Here is a 21,420-nt window from a genome sequence, read left to right on the forward strand (position 1 = left end):
TTCAATCGAGAGATTTTCAATTGTTATTACCGCAAATTAATCCAGATAATACTGAAGTTAAAAGCCTGCAGTACAGTTACTACTAGCACTCCTTTTTAAAATGTAAGTTTTAGTTGATTTGGCGACACCTGTGGTGACTGGTTGTAATGCTAGGAACTAATATAAGTCCTACAGTTGCATTTTAAATGTCTAATTTATAAAATACTGGGTAAAGACATTGACCGACTTGTACATATCCTTTGTTGTTTGGGTGTTATGGACATTTTCTCTATTTGATAAATTGCAGTTTTATGCTTACCTTCTCAAAAAAAGAATGTGCAATAAATGCATCAACACTGTCATGTTTTCAGAGACCATTTGAATACAGCGTTTGAATGACAACTCAGCCAATCAATATAATTCACTAACCAACAAGATTACTGCTGTGGTCGTTTGATTGAAGTGCCTAACGCCACTAAACTGCAATGATCACCCAATGCACAACAACATTCAATCCATAATCTAACCCTAGCTGCAGTTTTTGTGCGAGACGGGTCACAGAGACTATTGCTAAGTATATTTTACTTATTTTATTTAAGTGATTGCGTAAATCGGTCAAAATTCCTTTGGGTTACACAGTTAATTATTAATATTCCTTAACCCTTTAAGGGTCTTGGGAAATATAGGGCTTCAACCTCCATTAAAAGAGGAGAAGAAGATCTCACTTGTCATGATCTAAGTGTTCTATTGTCAGGAGGAGACAAAAGAAAGTTGAGTCACACTATAAAAAAAAAAAAAAGGAATACACCTCCCTCGCGTCTACTTTTGATATAGCACCTGTCACTGTACAGTATAGAAGGGAGTAGAGTTAAATCTCAGGAGCAGATAAATTAAATGCACACGTTTAGACAAGTTCTTTCTGTCAACACAGGGGCGAAAAGGCAGGTCAACCACATGAGCCTCGAGCCAGCAGAGCCTGTAAACCGATCCTCGTAGTCTAAGCACATCCTCTGTGTTGGGGTCCCTTTGCTGCCAGGCTCACACACACTGGTGCGTGCACACATACTTGCATTCCTCTGCAGGCTCTGCGAGGGGCAGGCGCAGAGTGTGCTGTATGTTTGGCGCTGTTCTTCAGAGTGAGCGTCTCTCTCACTCTCCCCAGTCGTTAAGTCAGACAGCAGAGGAGGAAGGGAAGGCAGAGAGTCCAGGGGAGGTCTGACGACACCATCTCAGCTCGCTCGGCACCTTATTTTAAATGCACAGATGGATCAATGCAAGCACACAGTCTGGCTTTGATTTCCTCGAGAAACATCAAGATTTATAACAGAGCTGTCACACTGCAAGACATGCGTGCAACTTTCCCGGCCAGGATGAAAACTTAATGTACGTTTCCAAGGTGAGAGAAGCAGAAGCTTTCAATGCTGGAGGTCCAATGTAAGGATGGATGACACAGGCTAACAATGTTCCTCACCACCTTCTGATCCAGCTTTAAAGGAACATCCAGCTAAACAAAGAAGATAAAGTAACTGAATTCACCTGCAACCTTTACTCGAGGCTGATATGATGCTGTGGTACAACTTTGGCCGGCACTTAATCTCGCTGGGAGCATTTCTGGTGATCGTGAGCTGCGGAGGAGGGGAGCAGCGGAGAGGGACAGAAAGCAGCAGCACAGGTGGCAGCAGCAGTAGCAGTAGCAGCAGTAATGGAGGAAGTAGTAACAGTAATTACAGCAACAGGAAATTTCACAAGATCCAGCATGGCCAGTGCACCTATACATTCATCTTACCTGAGGGAGACGGAGCCAGAGGAGGTGCCTGCAGGGAGGCGAAAGCCGGTAGCCCAGAGCACAACTCTCTCCAAAGAGACGCTCCGCCAACTGAGCCGGAGTTCCCCAGCCAGAAGATCGAGCAGCTCGAGCACATTATGGCGAATTACACCCAGTGGCTACAGAAGGTAAGGATGCATTTTTTTATCTGATTATCGGTTGTTTGATATTGCGTCACATTTTCTTAACGGCAGGTCAAATGGGAATGCAGTTACATTTGTCTTGTTTATTTAGATTCATGCTGACAATTGTACGTATTGAATCGCGTCTACAACAACCCTGCATGGGACCGGCTCTAGTTTCTTTTGAAGTGGTCATGCTGTAGTTTATTTGTTGTGATATTTGTGTTTCCGTGGGTGTGTGGTCTCCGCAGAGTGTCTAGTTTGTGGCTTCACAAGATAACTTGTTTTGGTTTCTGGATGAGGCTCTCAAACTAAATCCAGGCCGTGTTTGCTGTTTTCTTGTAGTCCCCACATTATTTGTCAAAGTGTTTGTCAGAAGAAGTGTTTATGTGCTTTAAAGGGAAAGGATTTTTGTTTGGGTGATTCTTTGTTGCCAGACTCCAAGTGAAATGAGGAGCAGGGATGGCAGTGAAAAAGTGCACAGAAAATGGGGATAAACTGGATGCAACATATTGTAAATTATTATAACATCTAAAAATAAATGTGGTCAACTCACAGGATAGCTGTATTTCCTTTGTTGCTGATAATTTACATTTTTTAAAACAAGGCTTTTCTCAGAAAACAGAATGTGTATTTAATAATCGATAAGACAGAGTAAGCAACATGATTTATACTATCATCCCTGCTATGCTGTTATGTAACTGTGTACATTGGCTGATTTGAACTTTTTGTTCTGGATGACTCACAGCTGTCTGATATTCTGGCTTCTCTAGACATCTTGTACTGCTGCGACTCCGGTCTGCCGCTATGTAGCCGACCAGCAAACACTATCTATTTTTTACAACTTACTCTTTATTTTTCCCTGAGTAAACTACCCTTTAAGTAAATTCCACAGATGTCCCATTGAGTTGCACGGAGCGTCGGTCATAGAGCAGAGGTAGTTATATGTCAGTCGCCCCCTGTTCTCCAGTGGGCTGTCTCTTTAATGGCAGGAAGTCAGAGAAAGAGCCCCTAGAGACACTAAGAGGAGGAACAGACAGAGAAAGAGAATGCTCCCTTTATTTATTCAAGCCAAGGACGTGCGAGTACAACTCGAAAATCCAGACTTGAATAAAAGAAGAAAACTTGAACCTGTTTGATTCTTCTGTATAATAAAAGCAACATAATCTTCATTTTTTTTTTTAGAGCTGATATTATGTATAACAACTCACATTTAATATGTCTTTAACAACCAAATTACAATTGATTTATAGAGCCACCAAGGTGTGTACTATGTTCAAATATGGTTCTACTGTAATGTTAATGGGTTGCAAATCGGGAGGCCATCACTGATATGGCTTGGCAGGCACTTTGCTTTTCTAAGCTTTGAGACTTTGTGTCTCCAAAGAGAGCGAGACTATCTTCCTGAAATGAATACTTGAATCAAATAAACAAACTTCCAATTTCGGCATAACCGGCTCCTCAACTTTCCAAAATATTGTTCTCAAACAAGATTAGGAGGCTTAATCTGTGATTAATTGCTTAAAGCTAATGGTTTGTTTTTTTGTCTGCAAATCTTTTGCATGCGCAGATAACACCTGATGGATTTGATTGATTACAGAGGGACTGGGAAAATGAATCACCCTGAACTTCATCAATACCCCAACTCTTTTCATTAGCAATAAGCATGTCCTCCCCAAATCTGTCTGAGCTACGCTGGTGTGTGCCTGCTTTTCATTTACTCTCAGAAAGTAAACTTCTCACTCCTCAGGTTATAGGAAATAGTAATTCTTCATCAATTACCTAGGCGTTGGTCGCAGTATGTTACAGCAAGATGTTGATTGAGTTTGTAATTAGGGAGGTGTTGTATTGGAGGCGGCTCCACCCTCCTGCAAAGGTAGATTATGTTTCTTAAGCTAGAGCAGATACAATTCCGATAAAATACTGTATGAGGTATTTTGAGTTTACAGTTCAGAATCTGTGAAATATCAGCTTATCATCGGTATTGTATATTACTGGCTTTATCTCAGTTTAGTGTAGGAATTCAATGTTCATGGTGTATGTCAAGGTTTCAAACGTGGTGTACATGTACAGTGGGGCAAAAAAGTATTTAGTCAGCCACCAATTGTGCAAGTTCTCCCACTTAAAAAGATGAGAGGCCTGTAATTTTCATCCTAGGTATACCTCAACTATGAGAGACAAAATGATAAAATTAAAAAAATCACATTGTCTGATTTTTAAAGAATTTATTTGCAAATTATGGTGGAAAATAAGTATTTGGTCAATAACAAAAGTTCATCTCAATACTTTGTTATATACCCTTTGTTGGCAATGACAGAGGTCAAACGTTTTCTGTAAGTCTTCACAAGGTTTTCACACACTGTTGCTGGTATTTTGGCCCATTCCTCCATGCAGATCTCCTCTAGAGCAGTGATGTTTTTGGGGCTGTCGCTGGGCAACACAGACTTTCAACTCCCTCCAAAGATTTTCTATGGGGTTGAGATCTGGAGACTGGCTAGGCCACTCCAGGACCTTGAAATGCTTCTTACGAAGCCACTCCTTCGTTGCCCGGGCGGTGTGTTTGGGATCATTGTCATGCTGAAAGACCCAGCCACGTTTCATCTTCAATGCCCTTGCTGATGGAAGGAGGTTGTCACTCAAAATCTCACGATACATGGCCCCATCCATTCTTTCCTTTACACGGATCAGTCGTCCTGGTCCCTTTGCAGAAAAACAGCCCCAAAGCATGATGTTTCCACCCCCATGTTTCACAGTAGGTATGGTGTTATTTGGATGCAACTCAGCATTCTTTCTCCTCCAAACACGTCTAGTTGAGTTTTTATCAAAAAGTTCTATTTTGGTTTCATCTGACCATATGACATTCTCCCAATCCTCTTCTGGATCCTCTAAATGCTCTCTAGCAAACTTCAGACGGGCCTGGACATGTACTGGCTTAAGCAGGGGGACACGTCTGGCACTGCAGGATTTGAGTCCCTGACGGCGTAGTGTGTTACTGATGGTAGCCTTTGTTACTTTGGTCCCAGCTCTCTGCAGGTCATTGACTAGGTCCCGCTGTGTGGTTCTGGGATTTTTGCTCACCGTTCTTGTGATCATTTTGACCCCACGGGGTGAGATCTTGCGTGGAGCCCCAGATCGAGGGAGATTATCAGTGGTCTTGTATGTCTTCCATTTTCTAATAATTGCTCCCACGGTTCATTTCTTCACACCAAGCTGCTTACCTATTGCAGATTCAGTCTTCCCAGCCTGGTGCAGGTCTACAATTTTGTTTCTGGTGTCCTTTGACAGCTCTTTGCTCTTGGCCATAGTGGAGTTTGGAGTGTGACTGTTTGAGGTTTTGGACAGGTGTCTTTTATACTGATAACGAGTTCAAACAGGTGCCATTAATACAGTTAACAAGTGGAGGACAGAGGAGGCTCTTAAATAAGAAGTTACAGGTCTGTGAGAGCCAGAGATCTTGTTTGTTTGTAGGTGACCAAATACTTATTTTACAGAGGAATTTACCAATAAATTCATTAAAAATCCTACAATGTGATGTCCTGGATTCTTTCCCCCCATTCTGTCTCTCATAGTTGAAGTGTACCTAGGATGAAAATTACAGGCCTCTCTCATATTTTTAAGTGGGATAACTTGCACAATTGATGGCTGACTAAATACTTTTTTGCCCCACTGTATATATATTCACCATCAATTGAGTTTTTAGATTTTGAGGGCTGAAAACAAATATGCTTTTATATAATCAAAGAAACAGAAAGGCCTGCACCTTTTTTTTATTCATTAGTTTCTACACCAGTGTGCTATTTTAAAGTATGTAAACCTGTGTGTTTCTGCATTGCTCCCAAAAGCGATCCATGTGTCAAGAAAGGCCAGGGGTGAAATAACACCGGCTTTATCTTTGCTCAGTGGACCTCATCCGTCTGTGATAGTACAAGTGATACTATGAAAACACAACGGCAGCGTTTGTAGACTGAAGGTTTGACTAATGAGACCTCTCGTGTAACTTTCTCCTTAGATTTGAAGAAGGGTGTGTTTGAAAATGTCTGCCATCACCATTTATACTGTCATACCTCTTTCCTGACACTCTGGAGTTTTGCTTGACTGCACATATACTTCATTTCAAATGTAAAAATTGTTTAAATTATTTTAATTTCTCGAATAGACATCGCTCTAAGTAATGTCTGATGTTTGTAAAACATAATTCCCTGAAAGGATGGGCTTTTGGAAAATATCAAACTTTAAAAAAACACAAAGTAAAAGATTTACAGAAGAAAGGAATTGGCGTAGACATTTCAGAGGGGACACTTAAACACACAGTGGTAATTCAGCCTAATTGCACTGCATGGGGGGGGAACATCAGGATGCAGTTAACATTTTTCATTGGACAGAAGATTAAGTGTCCTGGCCAGTCTATCTATCTCAATCAAGCAAGCCTGCTTGTCTAAGTGAAAGCTCGTCCTGATGTTGCTCCAGCCAGTCCTGATGAAAGAGACGGACGGAGGAGACCGATCCAGATAGCACACCCGTGGTTCGGTGCTCAGTTCAGTGTGGGGGATAGACGGGAGAGAATGATGCAGCAAACAGCTGTTGGGGAAGCATTTTAAGTCAACCCAGGGTAGAGTATATGGACCAATGATTACTTCCCTGGCCTTCCAGCAAGGCAAGGAGCCTCAGACAAGCTTGGCTCTGAACTCAGAGAGAAGATGCAGCAGAAAACAACTTCAAACATAAAACAATAACAATTAGCCTTTAGTTGTGTATTACATTTTTAACAGAGCATGGAAAAAAAGGCAGTGCTGGAATTAACAGAAAATATATGATCAATTATCAATGTGATTTTTGTCTATCCCAGACACAAGTTGTCAATTGTCAGAAGATTATTTAAAAAAAGTTAGATTGACCTTTTGAGATACCTTCCTCAATTTGAAACATTCAGCGATGTATGACTCAAACATCCACAATCTTACTGCAGCCACAAATCAAGTTTAAAAACCAACTAATCAGATAAACTACATGAAATTACAAACTGGAACGACAGTCAAATGCAAAAAAAACAACCTCAAACTCATTTAGCAAAAACTGCTGTTACATTTTTTTTTTATTGGCTGAAGTTTTAGGAAAAGAGACATTCAAACAAGGGATATTAAGAATTCAATACCTGCTCTGTCATTTAAGACAATTTTCATCTTTCTTAAAGTGTTGAGTTTTGAAAATAAACTCTAATCCCAGTAAAATGTTGTTGTAGTTATGCTAGTTTGTAGGGGTGTAACGGTTCACAAACATTTCGGTTCGGTACGTACCTCGGTTTTTAGGTCACGGTCCGTTACGTTTTCGGTACAGCAGAAAAAATTATCACAAAACATAAAATATATATATATATATTTTTAATTATTATTAAACTGTGAATAATGTATTCACTCAAATAAATACAAAATAAAATAAACATTAAGGTGCAGCATTTCGATTAACTGAAATAATCTGTATTTGAACTTTACTGTACTAGTACCTAAGCAGCCAGCTTGACATTAGGACTTGCTTGTCATTGTATTTTTCATGTTTTTTTTAAAGAAAGATGAACTTGTCCACATTGCTTACTGAAAGGGCAAAAGGGCTGGCACTAACAATGTCTCCTGCTGTGGAGAACACCCTCTCTAGGGACAGAGGTAGCAGATACAGCTAGGTAGCGCTTTGCTAACATGGCAACATAAGGATATTTGGCGTTTGTAATAGCTTTGGCTCGGTCTGAACTCTTTGCGAGTGGTGGAGGCTTAAATGCTAGTGGGAGTTGGGTTTGCACTTTAGTCTTTTTTCTTTTGGTACCGGTGATATTCACATTCGGGTGATGCCTTTTCAAATGAGTGTGCAAGTTTGATGTATTGTCAGCCGCGTAAACAATTTTAGTTGAACAATGCCAACATACAGCTTTGGTTCGGTCTACCTGTCTTTGTCCGGCATCATTGTACGTAACTGAGAAACCAAAATGTTCCCAAACCTGTGACTTCAATGATGCTGGAGGATTTTCGAGCTCAACTTTATCTGCGTTCGCCATTTTCGACAGTTCCTCAAATTACTGACTACATATGAACACATCCCTCTGACCAGCTCTCATAGTATGCCTCTCGTCCAATGAAATGAATTGGTTGCTCTATGACGCGTTGAACCCAATGTGAGCAAATTACTCTGAATGCTGCGACGCAGCACCTGAGATTACTTCCAAAAAGTTGTTCACGTTCTCAATTTTTTACGTTTAACGTTATATTTGTTCGGTACACTTCGGTACACACGTGTACCGAACCGAAGGGCCCGTATCGAATAATTTCGGTACATATACCGTTCCACCCCTACTAGTTTGGCTTCTTGATCAGAAATGAAAGCTTTAGCGCAAGTTCAATAAGGAAGACCGAACACGAGTCACTTACACGTCACTCTATGGCTCCCTTCCCCCCTCATTAAATACGAGGGCGTCACCCCTCAGCAGCCAATCGCTGCACATGCTAAATTCCTTAAATGCCTGCTCTTCCTCCCTGTCAGTTGTCATTGCAGATGATCACACGCAACCCGCCTCCACCCCTCTCGCCTCCTGTCTCCTTCAGGACAAAGCTAAACCTTCCTCCTTCAGACCGGTCTCACCTACTCATCACCACCACCAGTGTCTAGACCCCGGGGATTTCATCGGAGCGGTTCTTTCCCTCCTGAATGATTATCCTGCAAACCGGGGCCTAATCGCCAAACACCATTACATTCTCCTGTTGTATTATCATGGCAATCATTTCATTCATATGACGTGTAAACAATAAATATGTAATTCTTACATCACGTCTCTCCGGTTTGAAGTGCAATGAGGATTACTCTTGTTGGAAACATGAGAATGGATGGGTTTTAAGGATAAATATAAGGCTGACTATGAATCATGCATTTTACAACAGATTCAGAGAATATCCTCTCTTCTTTCATTAATATTTCAAGGACAATGAAACTTTGGCACAGATAAAAGTTTAGCAAGCCAAATTTAGTTTCTGCTTTTCTGAGAGAAAGTAATGGATCCTCTCGTTTCCCTCCTGGCGGAGATGGTAACGAGTGGTTGAGAGCAGTGTTTCTTGAGAAGGCTGGCCTGTGCCAAACTAAGCTGTTGTACAAAGGGAGGGGAAATAACTATCCACACTGTCTTATCCCTGTGAAAATCCCATCATTATGCGAAACATGTACTCTGCTGCAGTGGTTTAAAAGGATATATCGACATGTGGGCAGCAGCTTGTTTGCCTTACATACTGGGAGTTCATATGAGAAAGGGTGAATATGTTTCTCTACTTAGTGCTATCAGAGGGCCACACAGCATGCCTAGGGATCCAAGGAGAAAGCTATCTATTTTAGGGGTGACTGCCTCTATGAGAGTTTATTTTCACTGATAATGTGTGCCAAAACTAACAATTGGATGATGCAGAAAGGCTAGGGAATGCTCCGAGGAATTGAAAGCTCTTCCTTCCTGACCCCAAAAACTTGTAAAAAGGAAACCATGTAAATTGCTGAAGGACACTACAATAACAGCTTCCAGAAAAGTTGTCTCGGCCGCACTTTCACTATGACTGAAAACGGAAAGGAAACGGAGCTCTCTGCTTAGGATGTCATGGGAATAGGGAAAAACATTACAGCCATGCCACAGTGATTCCACATGGACAACGGAGCCCAACATTGTTAATGTTTCCGATTTTCAGCAAAAGGAGCATTTAGTATTTTTGTCACTCAATTTGTCCAGCCACGTTTGTTTTAAGACCCCCTTTTTTCCAGAAATCATATTTCACTGCAGCCCCTAACATACTTGAAGTTTTGATATTGGGCAGGCAGGTATTGTACACCTATGTCCTTTTTAAAAAAAATCTCAATACATGAAGTCGTGCATTTTACTGTGCTTTGAGTCTGTCTAGTTTATCTTTTGCAGCTATAATGCGAGCATGTGGTTCCGTTTCCATCACTCATTTCAGTGAATAGCTCTCTGGTGGGCACTTTATAGGGAATTTATTTTTGTTTTAATTATAAGGTTATACATTTGGCAAAATACTTGAAGGATTTATGATGTCCCTTCTGAAAACCGTGTTGCTTGAAAGCTTGTAGCTTGGCACCCACTGATGCATCTGTGAAATAAATTGAGTTTCCTCTGATAGGTTTGTGTTTCCATGTGCCCTCGAGTACATTCATTTCCTTCATTTGGTTCCTGGAGGCTTTGTAAATGTGAGTGCTCTGCAATGGGGGTGATTTCTTTAACCTGAATTATTTAGTTATTTTACACCACTTTAAGAAACAAAACTATAAATATAAAATTGACATACTTTTACCTCTTGTTCCATGTTGAATGAGGGTCAATAGTCACTCTCGTTTACCTCTTTTTGATATTATATTGTACCTTAGCATTCATATTTTCTTACAAAACAACTCAAACAAGAAGAACATCTTTTTTTATAGGAATCATTATAAATAATTATATTTTGGGACGGCAAGTGGAAGTCATTTAGAACTGAGTGTAATTTATGGTCAGAAGAGTTGCCAAAAGCACAAGGTTCATGGCTGTATCTCTGCCACTACTAAGGTTGAGTGATTATGAGCCAAATATTAGATAGTAAAAGCTTAGATGGAGCGAAACATTAGACATTATAGTCAATCTGAGTGAACAGTTAGTGGGCAAGTAACGTAGTGTTTTCACAGCCTGCTGCACAACTGTGTTTGAAGCTATTTCAGTCTTTGAACCGGCTGTTATCTTTGTTGTATTTTAGTTTTATAATGACTCTTGATAAGCAAAGCAGAGGGTAATGCTTCTCACCCGTATCTGTGGGTATTTATTTTCCTTGAAACTTCAGGTCAATTTAAGTTGTGAGCAGTAAATCAAGGTTTGATAAAGACTAAGAAAACTGAAACGGCATTAAAAAAACAAAACCGCATCGAGAAGTTGAGCCTCTCTCAATAGATACCCCAGGACGTCTACACAGTGTGAATTTACAATAACGTGTCAGTCACTGTTTCCTTTGGGTCTTTTATTTTTTTACAGCTGCTTTTTCTTTCAGGAAAAAAAACAAAACATGAATGTCTAGGATTGCTGGTTCTCGCACAGAGCAGGAGAATGAACATCTTGAATGTACTGCAAATTGTGCAGCTGTCGCTTCATTCCTCATTTTTATGTTCATTACATTTTTAAGTTTACTGTAAGTAGTTCTGTTTGATCCCCTAAATCTCTATGTTAATTTTGTAAAGTCCTGAAGCCTCCCCCATGCTACCTCTGAGGCCGATTCTCCCCACAGCGTCTCTTTGACTCACCCCGACAGATGTTGCTTTTTGAGTGGATATCGTTGTCTGTCAACGCTGGAGAGCCTTCCAGAGGTTCCAGGGGACAGAGCCGTTTCACCTCTTTATTTTGAGTTCAGCCCTACAGATTTAGTGTTGCTAGGTTTTCCAATTGAAGTAAAAACTAAATAATCACAAATGCATGGTTGAAAGACATTCTTTAATCTGAAAATAAAGGGCTGTAGAATCAGTCAGAGTTGATGACAGGAAGCAAGTAAAGTTGAAGAGAGATAAAGAAGTAGATCAGGACAGAGTGCAAGATACAGGGTGAAAAAACTAAGTGTCCCATCTAGGAATTATCTCACTTATTTATTTTGACAGTATTTGTGGTGTGGTAGAGAGAGAAGTGGGTGAATATCGTGTGATGTATTAACTTACAATGTAAGACCTGCACACAGCAATGGTAGTAAGAACAGAACTCTGCAGAATGTCTTAATATAGCCCTGTCTATTTTCTGTAGGTGGTTTGGACAATTCAGTGTTAGGTCTCGGTTTAGCGGGTTGAGTTCTTTGACTCGTGTGACACCTCATTCAGCGTTCGCACAGACATACGTGCACATATTCACACATACAAAAACAAAAAGATATAGACGCGCACACATATATTCACTCAATCTACATATATGTTTTTAAAAAACACAATCTAAGCCCTGTCCAAAGCTGTGTTTGCCTCGTCTGGGAGCTGAGCCAGGCTTCTCACACTCAACACCAGGACTGGAGTTGGCACAGAGACTACAGACGTGACACAGTGAAGTGAGTTATATATCCCCACTTTCGAAACATAACACCCTTAAAACATGGTACAGAACAAGTCAAAAGTCATCATAAAATAATTTACATTTTAGAGCTTTCACCACTCTTCCTTTCCTTTGTCCTTTCAGCTTGTTGTGTGCCTTTTGGTGCCACCACAGTCAGTTATGTCAAAGCAATCCATTTGCTGATGGAAAACACCTGCTCACACTGTTTCTATTAAATGCAATATTTAAAATGGGTACAATGCATCCATCATATTGCAGGCACTTTTATAAAATCATTTCAGCAAGAGATTCTGTACTTACCATTTATTTAAGATCAGTAATCTATTACAATTTAAGACTTTAAAGATTGCTGTTACATTTGTATAATGATTCATCATTACATAATTGCAGTTGCGACCTGGCTGTTTATTCACAATTTAATTTAAGTGTTTAGGATGAATTATTATTTAAATATTGTGTTATTATCCCTTTCCGTACAACAGCAACTCACTAGCCCTAAACTGTGCTGCTCTACGGTGTTCTAACAGGAAGTTTATCATAAATCTATCATTGATCGAACAGATGTATGTGCTTTTTGAATCTGCGTTTAAAAACCAAATACAAATGGTCCTTGATGTTTATTTAAATTGACATGTTTGCAGTGGTTGTGAGACGGATAGGCTAACCCCCCAGAATCGTGTGTGTTTGGTTATCTTTGCATGTGTGTACAGACACATTTGTGTCACTCTAATTTCCATTACATTATCATGTGTTTGTTTTACGACATTGTTTGACTTTCATGAGTCTGTTTGGATGAAATGGCCTTCAGCCTAACTGATGGCCTGTAAAGGATCAAATGAAATGTTCCTTCTCTGGACTCATACAGTCATAAGGTGAAGCTCAGACAAAAAATCTGTCACATTTCCTTAGCGACTGTCAAACAGCACTTCTGTTATGAACGTAGATGTATACATTTTTTTGTGTTGTCTAGACTAGCCCAAGATATATGTCAAACCAGAGAAACTCATTTCTAACAATGCACAAAACACAGTTCCTGTCTGCAGTTCTGCAGTTTCATGAATAGAGTATTTTCCCTATTTAATAATAGTATACAGGATTGTGTAGATAGAACTCCTGAATTGTGGACAAATCACTTTCATCTTAGGGTGATCCGGACCAGCCGACGTAGTTTTCATTACCAAGGAAGTGTATTTGTTCCTGCTGGCTTCACTCTTGGTCAATCAATCAATGTTTATTTATATAGCCCAATATCACAAATGTTACATTTGTCTTAGTGGACTTCACAGTTTGTACAGAATATCAGTATGACAATACGACACCCTCTGTCCTTAGACCCTCACATCGTACAAGGAAAAACTTCCGGAGAAAACCCACAGTTTAAAGGGAAAAATGAGAGAAACCTCAGGGAGAGCAACAGAGGAGGGATCCCTCTCCCAGGACGGACAGACATGCAATAGATGCCGTGTGTAAATTTAAAAGATAATACATTTGCAACATAGGTAGTCCAAATGTTTGGAAATGCATGTGTATATAATAGGAAGATGAATCCACGAGGATATCCATCCAGGACCTATGATCCAGGACCACAGCCACGACTCAAGATCCAGGGCTCGCGATCCAGGACACAGGACCGCAGCAACAGGATCATCCATGACTCCGGATCCCGGCGTATATAGACACCAAAAAGAAAGAAATTTGGGGAAGCTGGGTTAATCGGAACATGAGAGTACACAGGTACAGACAGAGAGAAGGAAGAAGTAAGATGTCCCCCAACAAACTAAGCCTATATCAGCAAAACTAGGGGCTGAATCTAATCAGCCCTAACTATAAGCTTTATCAAAAAGGAAGGTCTTAAGTGCACTCTTAAAAACGGATAGGGTGTCTGCTGCCCGAACACAAACTGGAAGCTGATTCCACAAATGTGGAGCTTGATAATAAGCTTGACAAATGTTGGTGTTTCAAAGCTCTTTTTTGACCTTGGAATCAGCAATTTAAATACTCACCCAACGCCCACATATTATATCTCTTATAATTGCTCAGAAAATGTACACAGTACAAAATTACAATATTTACATTCCATTTGACGGGCATGTGATATGATCAAAAGCTCCACTAAAGTTACCTTGTGGAAAGATTGGTGAGTTAGGGATAATTACGTTATTTAACCAATGTTCCTGCCGTACGTTGGACCAGAGGATTAGATCGTAAGGCTGTTTGTGTTTGCTATAAATATTCCAAACACAAAGTATGTTTGATGTTGTTGAAGTTTGTGGAAATTCCTGTGAGATGTGCTAGGATGTTTTGCTTTGTTGTCTGAACATAATGATCCCGTTTTAGTTGCACTTGCTTTTGATCACCATCATCTCCTTTTTGACTGTTTATACTAGGGATGCGAAGTTGAAAGCAAATATAAATATTATATAATATTATTCGACCCCCAAAAAAACGGTTAACCGATTAACTAAATGTACATATCCTATATAACAAATGTAAAAAATAAATGTGGGAAAAAATGTATAAAAAAAAAAGAATTTGAAAAATCAATAAATACATGTTCAAATAAGTATAGAAACCAAGTCGAACTTGTCAAATGTAGTGAACTGGTGATCACAGTTTGAACAGTTGACAGCTATAGGCCTACAGCTTTCATGCTTAAAACTGTTTTTAGTGCCCCGGCCACACAAGGACGAAAACGGCTAAACACATAGGATTAACGCAAACGCAATCGCAAAAAAGCTTCCGTCCACACGCAATAGTCATCCGGATAGTGTCTGTCCACACGAGACAGCTCAATCAATCAATCAATCAATCAATGTTTATTTATATAGCCCAATATCACAAATGTTACATTTGTCTCAGTGGTCTTCACAGTGTGTACAGAATATCAGTATGACAATACGACACCCTCTGTCCTTAGACCCTCACATCGTACAAGGAAAAACCTCCGGAGAAAACCCACAGTTTAAAGGGAAAAATGGGAGAAACCTCAGGGAGAGCAACAGAGGAGGGATCCCTCTCCCAGGACGGACAGACGTGCAATAGATGCCGTGTGTAAATTGAAAAAGATAATACATTTGCAACATAGGTAGTCCAAATGTTTGGAAATGCATGTGTGTATAATAGGAAGATGAATCCACAAGGATATCCATCCAGGACCTATGATCCAGGACCACAGCCACGACTCAAGATCCAGGACACAGGACCGCAGGATCATCCATGACTCCGGATTCCGGTGTATATAGACACCAAAAAGAAAGAAATGTCCAGCTCCGTTTAGCTCCAACCGCTGGAGAAGCTGCAGTACATATGCAGGAGCCTGTACGTGGCGCTGTAACTTCCTCCACAAAAGCAGCGAAGAAGCATGGTTGTCATGGTTGCCCTTCTGTTTATTCTCCGCGGTGGGGGCCGAGGGAACCGGGCAGAGTTTTTCGCCAGTCAACGTGTATTAAAGTTTAAATCTTCCGACAAAATTATAAAAGTGCCGGTCAAAGGTCTTCTTTGTTATTTATTGAGTTTAAAACAAATGAATAACGACTCTATATAATATAATAATAAAATACACGGAGCCTCTCTTTTTCCTCCCTCTCTTCGGACAGCGTCAGTGTCTGTTTCATGCAGCAGCTGATCCAGTAATGAGTGACCCGGCCGACAGTAAAAATAAACATATTTATAACTAGTTTAGGTAGTTTAAGAGGTGTCTCCGTCCTGTCAGATTAGACTTCACTCGCGTTTATGTCCATATCGAGAGAAAGATAAATAATCTGAATTCAGTGTGCAGTTTACTTTGACGCGGGGGTGAGCAGCAGAGGTGGGGAGAGGCGGGGCTATTGCCTCATCATTATCAGAAAATGATCGTATAGGGCGTACACACGGAGCCGTTGGACCCCCCAGAGCGTTGCGTATGCCGTTCTATCCACCTTGGGACCCGTTATCGTTTCCGCAGTCGTTTAGTGCCGTATTCGGTCGTCCTCGTGTGGCCGAACGGTCTATATGACACTAAACAGTAACGCAAACGACCGTTTTCGTCCTCGTGTGGCCGGGGCATTAATTAAAGAGGGATCATACACGAACAACATAACGGTTTAGGGTAACGTAACCCTATTACAACAGAGATCAACAACCTATAACAGGGGCCTATGTACAGAATGCAGCTATTCAATTCTCATTCTTTTTTAAGAATATGAGCATGTCTACATAATCAGGGGAGAGGCGGGTGCGGAGGCGATTCACAATCAGGCCAGCTGTAGAGAAGACCCTCTCAGCTGGAATTTGGGCATAAGATGAGGTTTGAGGCTGGGAGGTGTAGGGAGGGGCAGCAGCCATGTCATTAGCTAGAACTAGCTAGATCTGATGGATTTGGACATAGACGTGAGTGAAGTATAACCGGACGTGAGAGAGAGATCAGCACCTGCAGCTCTGCCCGCTGTGAGGGACCGGTGAGCGGAGCAAAACACACCTTTAGACCTAACACATTTAGCTATGGCACTATCGTATACATTGAATTATTCCATTTGATAATATGTAATCAACTTAGGCACCCCTCCCAAAAATAAATAAATATATATATTCATAACTCATATTCGAATACTTGAATCATTTCAAATATTCTATTAATCGTTCCCATCCCTAGTTTATACACAGATCTTGTGCACTTTAGCCTAAGAAATCCAAAAATAAACAGAAACCTAGGCACATGAAGCCAGGGATTATACATGCAGTGCACTTTGTGTACTCCATACTTCTTTAAATCCTAATCTTTCCTTATGTCTTATTTAGCATTTCCTTAGAAATGTATATAAATCATCCAAAAAAGCAATGTTTGCCAAATTGCAGTCAGATTGCTATGCTTGTTTAAATAACTTTAGATGCATAACTCACACATATATTTATCCTGTGGCTTGTCTGAAAAGATTTAGCAAGCTACAGACAAGACACAAACATGCACATTGTCAGTTTTCCATCTGCTGAAGGTCAGGCAGCAGCAAATGCTTCTAATGTTGCAGAATTACATTAACATAATGGTTGCTATAAGCTGCATTTTATAACTTAAAGCAGCATTGTTTGTTCCTTTTCACAACGACCATGTTGAACCACGTGAAATTGAAGCAGCTGCATGTTAGTCAAGCTACCGCACCTCTTCTTACTGCTCAACTCTTGTTTAGATTTAGTGTCGCTTTAGAATCATTTAAAGAAAAGTTCTACATGAATAGACACACAGTCCAATCTGCCTTAATAGGTACTTTAAAGTGACAAAGTAGCCATTTATGTGATTCATAGCCCTTTGGGTGTTAGCAATAGCAACAGATGGATCGTGGAAAATGACTCGTTGTAACATGATCTGGAACCGATGCGATAGCGTCAATCTGTCCTTACTGATAAAAACAATGCAGAGTATGGAATATAGAAGGGGGAGGAGAAAACACAAGGAAATGGATAGATATAATGAGGAACAGAAAGGGAAAGTGAGAAAAAATGTAAGGCTGTGGTTGGTGTTCACTGTGGTGATTGTAACCCTTGGCGACAACAGCAATGGTTTATAACATCTGGAGTCCTCGCTTAATGGGATGTTGGTATGAAAGATAAACACGAATATGACGTTGAAGACCGTCACACCCATACATTTTGATTAGAAAAGACACCAAGCTTGATAGATAGTGTTACTGGCACACAAACTGGAAGACTGGAGCCAATTATTTCCCTGACGCTTTGCCCAGCTATGGCTGTTCAACATACAACAGTAATGTTTCTGTCATGACTGAGCTTAAAACAAAACATGTCTTTCTGCATCTTAATTCTACAGCTTTTTGGCAGAGGAATGCCCTGCTGTGATGTTTAGAGGGTACACTGGAATGCTATCTCAAATATTTTTATGTAAACGCCTCCTCCGTGGGATGGTGGATTTTTGGTATTCCTGTGTGCTTCAGTAAAAGGGGCAGACTGACATGGCCCATATAATTGACACAAAAAAGCCATCATCGGGGACGTTCCTGTATGTGTCCCTGAGGAAAGATTCCCGTGTTGGACAACTTGCGTCAGAATAACAACTGCCCCTCTGATGCTACTCGCTGTTTAAGACCTCTGGATGAGTGAGCAGGTCCGAGTTTGTTGGGTTGTTTGGGTTTCGATACGCATTCCCATGTCTTGGGTGAATGCAAGCACTTCCTCTCCCATATGGCCAGATACGCATAATTAGTTGAATTCATTTTTGGGTCCATTTTTGACATCAGAGAGCATGATTGTAATTGGAGGATTTGTTAAAATATACATTCATGCTTAGGTGCATTTATTTTTGTTCTTAACATGGATAGAAACCAAAAGACTTAAAACATAAAATACATGTATTACTTAGTACAGTGTTTGAACCAAGATTGTCAGAGAGGGGGTCAATTGGGTCTTTTTGTACTCTTCTAAGGGATTACTGCTTCCTCCAATAGGGACAATATACAATTGTATACAAACCACACATCCAGTTAGTGATACAAACTAATATTAAGATAATACACAAATAGAAATGAGATGTATTACTGTTGCCAAACTTTTTGTATTTGTTAAAGCTTAAGATATAATAATTTAAATAAAGCTCAAGAAAATAGACAAATATAGTACATTCACACACAAGTGGCATTATTGTTTATTGAATATTATTATCCTCATTATTATTGATTATTCTTTCCAATTATTATAATGGAACACTGATGTTAAAGGTGGGGTAGGTAATTTTGGAGAAACCAGCTCGAGTGCTAGAATTTGAAAATACACAACCGGAGAAAATCTGCCACTTCCTTACAGTGCCCCTCCTCCAACACACACGAACGCGCACATGACCAATGAGGGCACGAGATAAGTTTGTGCACAGATGGAAGGCTGACAGGCAGGTAGGCCATCCAGTTATTTTAGCCGGGCCGGCTAAAATGATTGGTCGTGCTTTTTACAGTACTACGGCTTCCACAGATGACTTTTTTTTATGGATTTTTTGTCAAAGCACTTAAGATATTCATTGCTATCGGGATGTTAAGAGCATTCCATGGAATATAACAAAAAGTGTATCTCGAGCCGGTTTCTCAAACTTACCATACCTCACCTTTAAGCCCGCTCTTAAAAATGTAATGTACTGTATTGCCCCCAACAATTAGTTATTATTTACTAGTGTTAGCTGTTGTTCAGAACTGTCAGTACTCTATACATAACTATATATCTATATAACATACAGATAGCACAATACAATTTATCGATGGACAGATGTGTGACTTTTTGTCATTATCAAAACAATGAAGGGTGGCCTTTTTCTTCCTAAAATATATTTGGCGTGTGTAGACATGCCTTGAGTTGATTTTTCATTTTGTAGTTTGGCCAAAAATATGTGTTGGTACAGTTTATAAGATTACAAATTGTATAAGCTGGGAGGTCTGCTAGCAGCTGTGTCTTTACATGATTGTATTAGGAAAGGTAGGAGCTTTGCTGTACATGGGTTTATTTTCTGTGGCTCAAACTCTGTAACGTTTATTTAAATATGTCCTATCATGCTAAAAACTTTTCTCAGCTTTCATATGTTTCTCTATAGAGCAGGGGTGGGGAACCTCCGGCCTCCGGGCCATATACGGGCCGCGAGACAGTTTGGTACGGCCCTCGAGGTAATTTATAAACACACGCAAAAAATGTAAGAAATCTACACCGCAAAATAATTAAACAAGCGAGTGCCTGTTTTTCCTGGCCAAGGTCAGGGACCTTGAACACAACACGCGGCTCTGGCACTTCAGATAAGGAGCTGTACACATGCCGCAGTTTTTGCGTCACTGTGTCTTTAGTTGAAAGCCCAGTGGCGATCTGTTCATCTGTCATACTGATCATACAGTCAATAACTTTGTTGTTATTAGCATCTGGTTAGCTAGCTAACGAATATAAGAAGCTTGTTCTACAACCAGTGAGGTAAAGGCACATCTTTATATGATCATTATAGTTATAAAAAAATAAGAGAATAAAGTAAACAGGTATACAATACTATATGACAGTAAAAAGAAGTTGTTATTAATAAAGTTACAAGAATACAGTTTAAAAGGAGAGTGATTTGTAAAATATCCATAAAGAAAAATAAAATCTGCTTACAGTTCTGTTTCATATGGGTGTTGAGAGATGTTCCATAGATCTCTTCATTTTGCTCTCTAAGTGCATCAGATTGCTGCTTTTAACTTCAACATTTAAAAAAAAATCTTCCGAGGGAGCATGCCCCCGGGACCCCCCTAGAGGAGGTTAGGCCCCCCCCACTTAAATAATGTTCACATGGATAGGAAACTAAATAAATTTGCACACATCTTGTGTCCATATCTTTCTGTTTGGGTGGTCATGCCACAACCGTGCACGTGCATGCATGCACGAGTCATGGTAAGATATCTGGATTAAGAGATTGCTTTTTCTTTGCACAGCATGAAAGAAAGGTAAAATGAATGGGCTGTGATTTTAGTATTTTTAAGCAGAGGTCAATAATTTGTACGGCCCTCGGAGGATGTTGAAAAAATTTGAAATGGCCCTTGAGAGGAAAACGGTTCCCCACCCCTGCTCTAGAGATTGCAAAATAAACTTCCACGTACATGCATTCAGTGACTTGAGATATATGTGCTGCTACTTTACATCTGTCTCGACCAACTCTGAGAAATTCCTTTCCTGAATGAATTTGCATCGTAAAAACAAGCAAGTTTTCACACCACCCTACCGATATGAATAATAAAAAGCAAACATTTCTGTTGGATGTGCTCAAACTTGCTCAAACACTTAAGTTCAAGGCTAAATATTTAGTTTATTTTTTTATGCTAACATTTTTTATTTCTTATTATAAAACATGTGCAACTTTTGAGGTTAATTGATTTTACATATTACAGACGTGTGAATTATTTTGCTAATTATGTGTGAGGCTCAAATTAATTATTAGTTATATTTGATTTAGAAATACCCCTTATGTTATAAGTAGGGCCGGGACTCGATTAAAAAAATTAATCTAATTAATTAGAGGCTTTGTAATTAATTAATCGAAATTAATCGCATTTTTAATCACATATAAATATTTGACCTAAGAACAGTGAGAAGCAATTTTTTTCACATGGATTTTAGTATACCATTAGGCGCATTCACACCGCAGTACTTTTCCCACAAAGGTTCATGAGAACTTAGTTCATGAGAACTCTTTGAACCTGGGGGAGGATTAGGCAAATGAAGCCGCTGACGTCACTTCTTCTTCTTCTGCTTTGGGTTTACTGGCAGGCCGCAAACCACTTCACGGCGTATACTGCCGCCCAAAGTCCCCGGCCGGAAGTCCCCGGAGTTAGGGACTGGCTTCAGTAGAAGCTGCTGGGAGTCCCAGCAGCTTCTACTGAAGCCTTCCGAGTAAATCGCCAGAACGCCGACACCTCCTCATCTCCACC

The 21,420-nt window shown here is 40.0% G+C and overlaps 1 protein-coding gene across 1 annotated transcript in view; it reads left to right on the forward strand.

The window, feature by feature from the left end:
- Positions 1-21,420, forward strand: part of angpt1 (angiopoietin 1) — a 64,779-nt gene that overhangs the window by 4,015 nt on the left and 39,344 nt on the right. Inside the window, exon 4 of the mRNA XM_034215152.1 lies at positions 911-1,932. Coding sequence (XP_034071043.1) covers positions 1,540-1,932 — 393 coding nt within the window. The 5' untranslated portion in view covers positions 911-1,539. The remainder of the gene's footprint in view (positions 1-910; positions 1,933-21,420) is intronic.

This window comes from Gymnodraco acuticeps, unplaced genomic scaffold (genome assembly GCF_902827175.1).
Source record: "Gymnodraco acuticeps unplaced genomic scaffold, fGymAcu1.1, whole genome shotgun sequence".
Classification (NCBI taxonomy): domain Eukaryota; kingdom Metazoa; phylum Chordata; class Actinopteri; order Perciformes; family Bathydraconidae; genus Gymnodraco; species Gymnodraco acuticeps.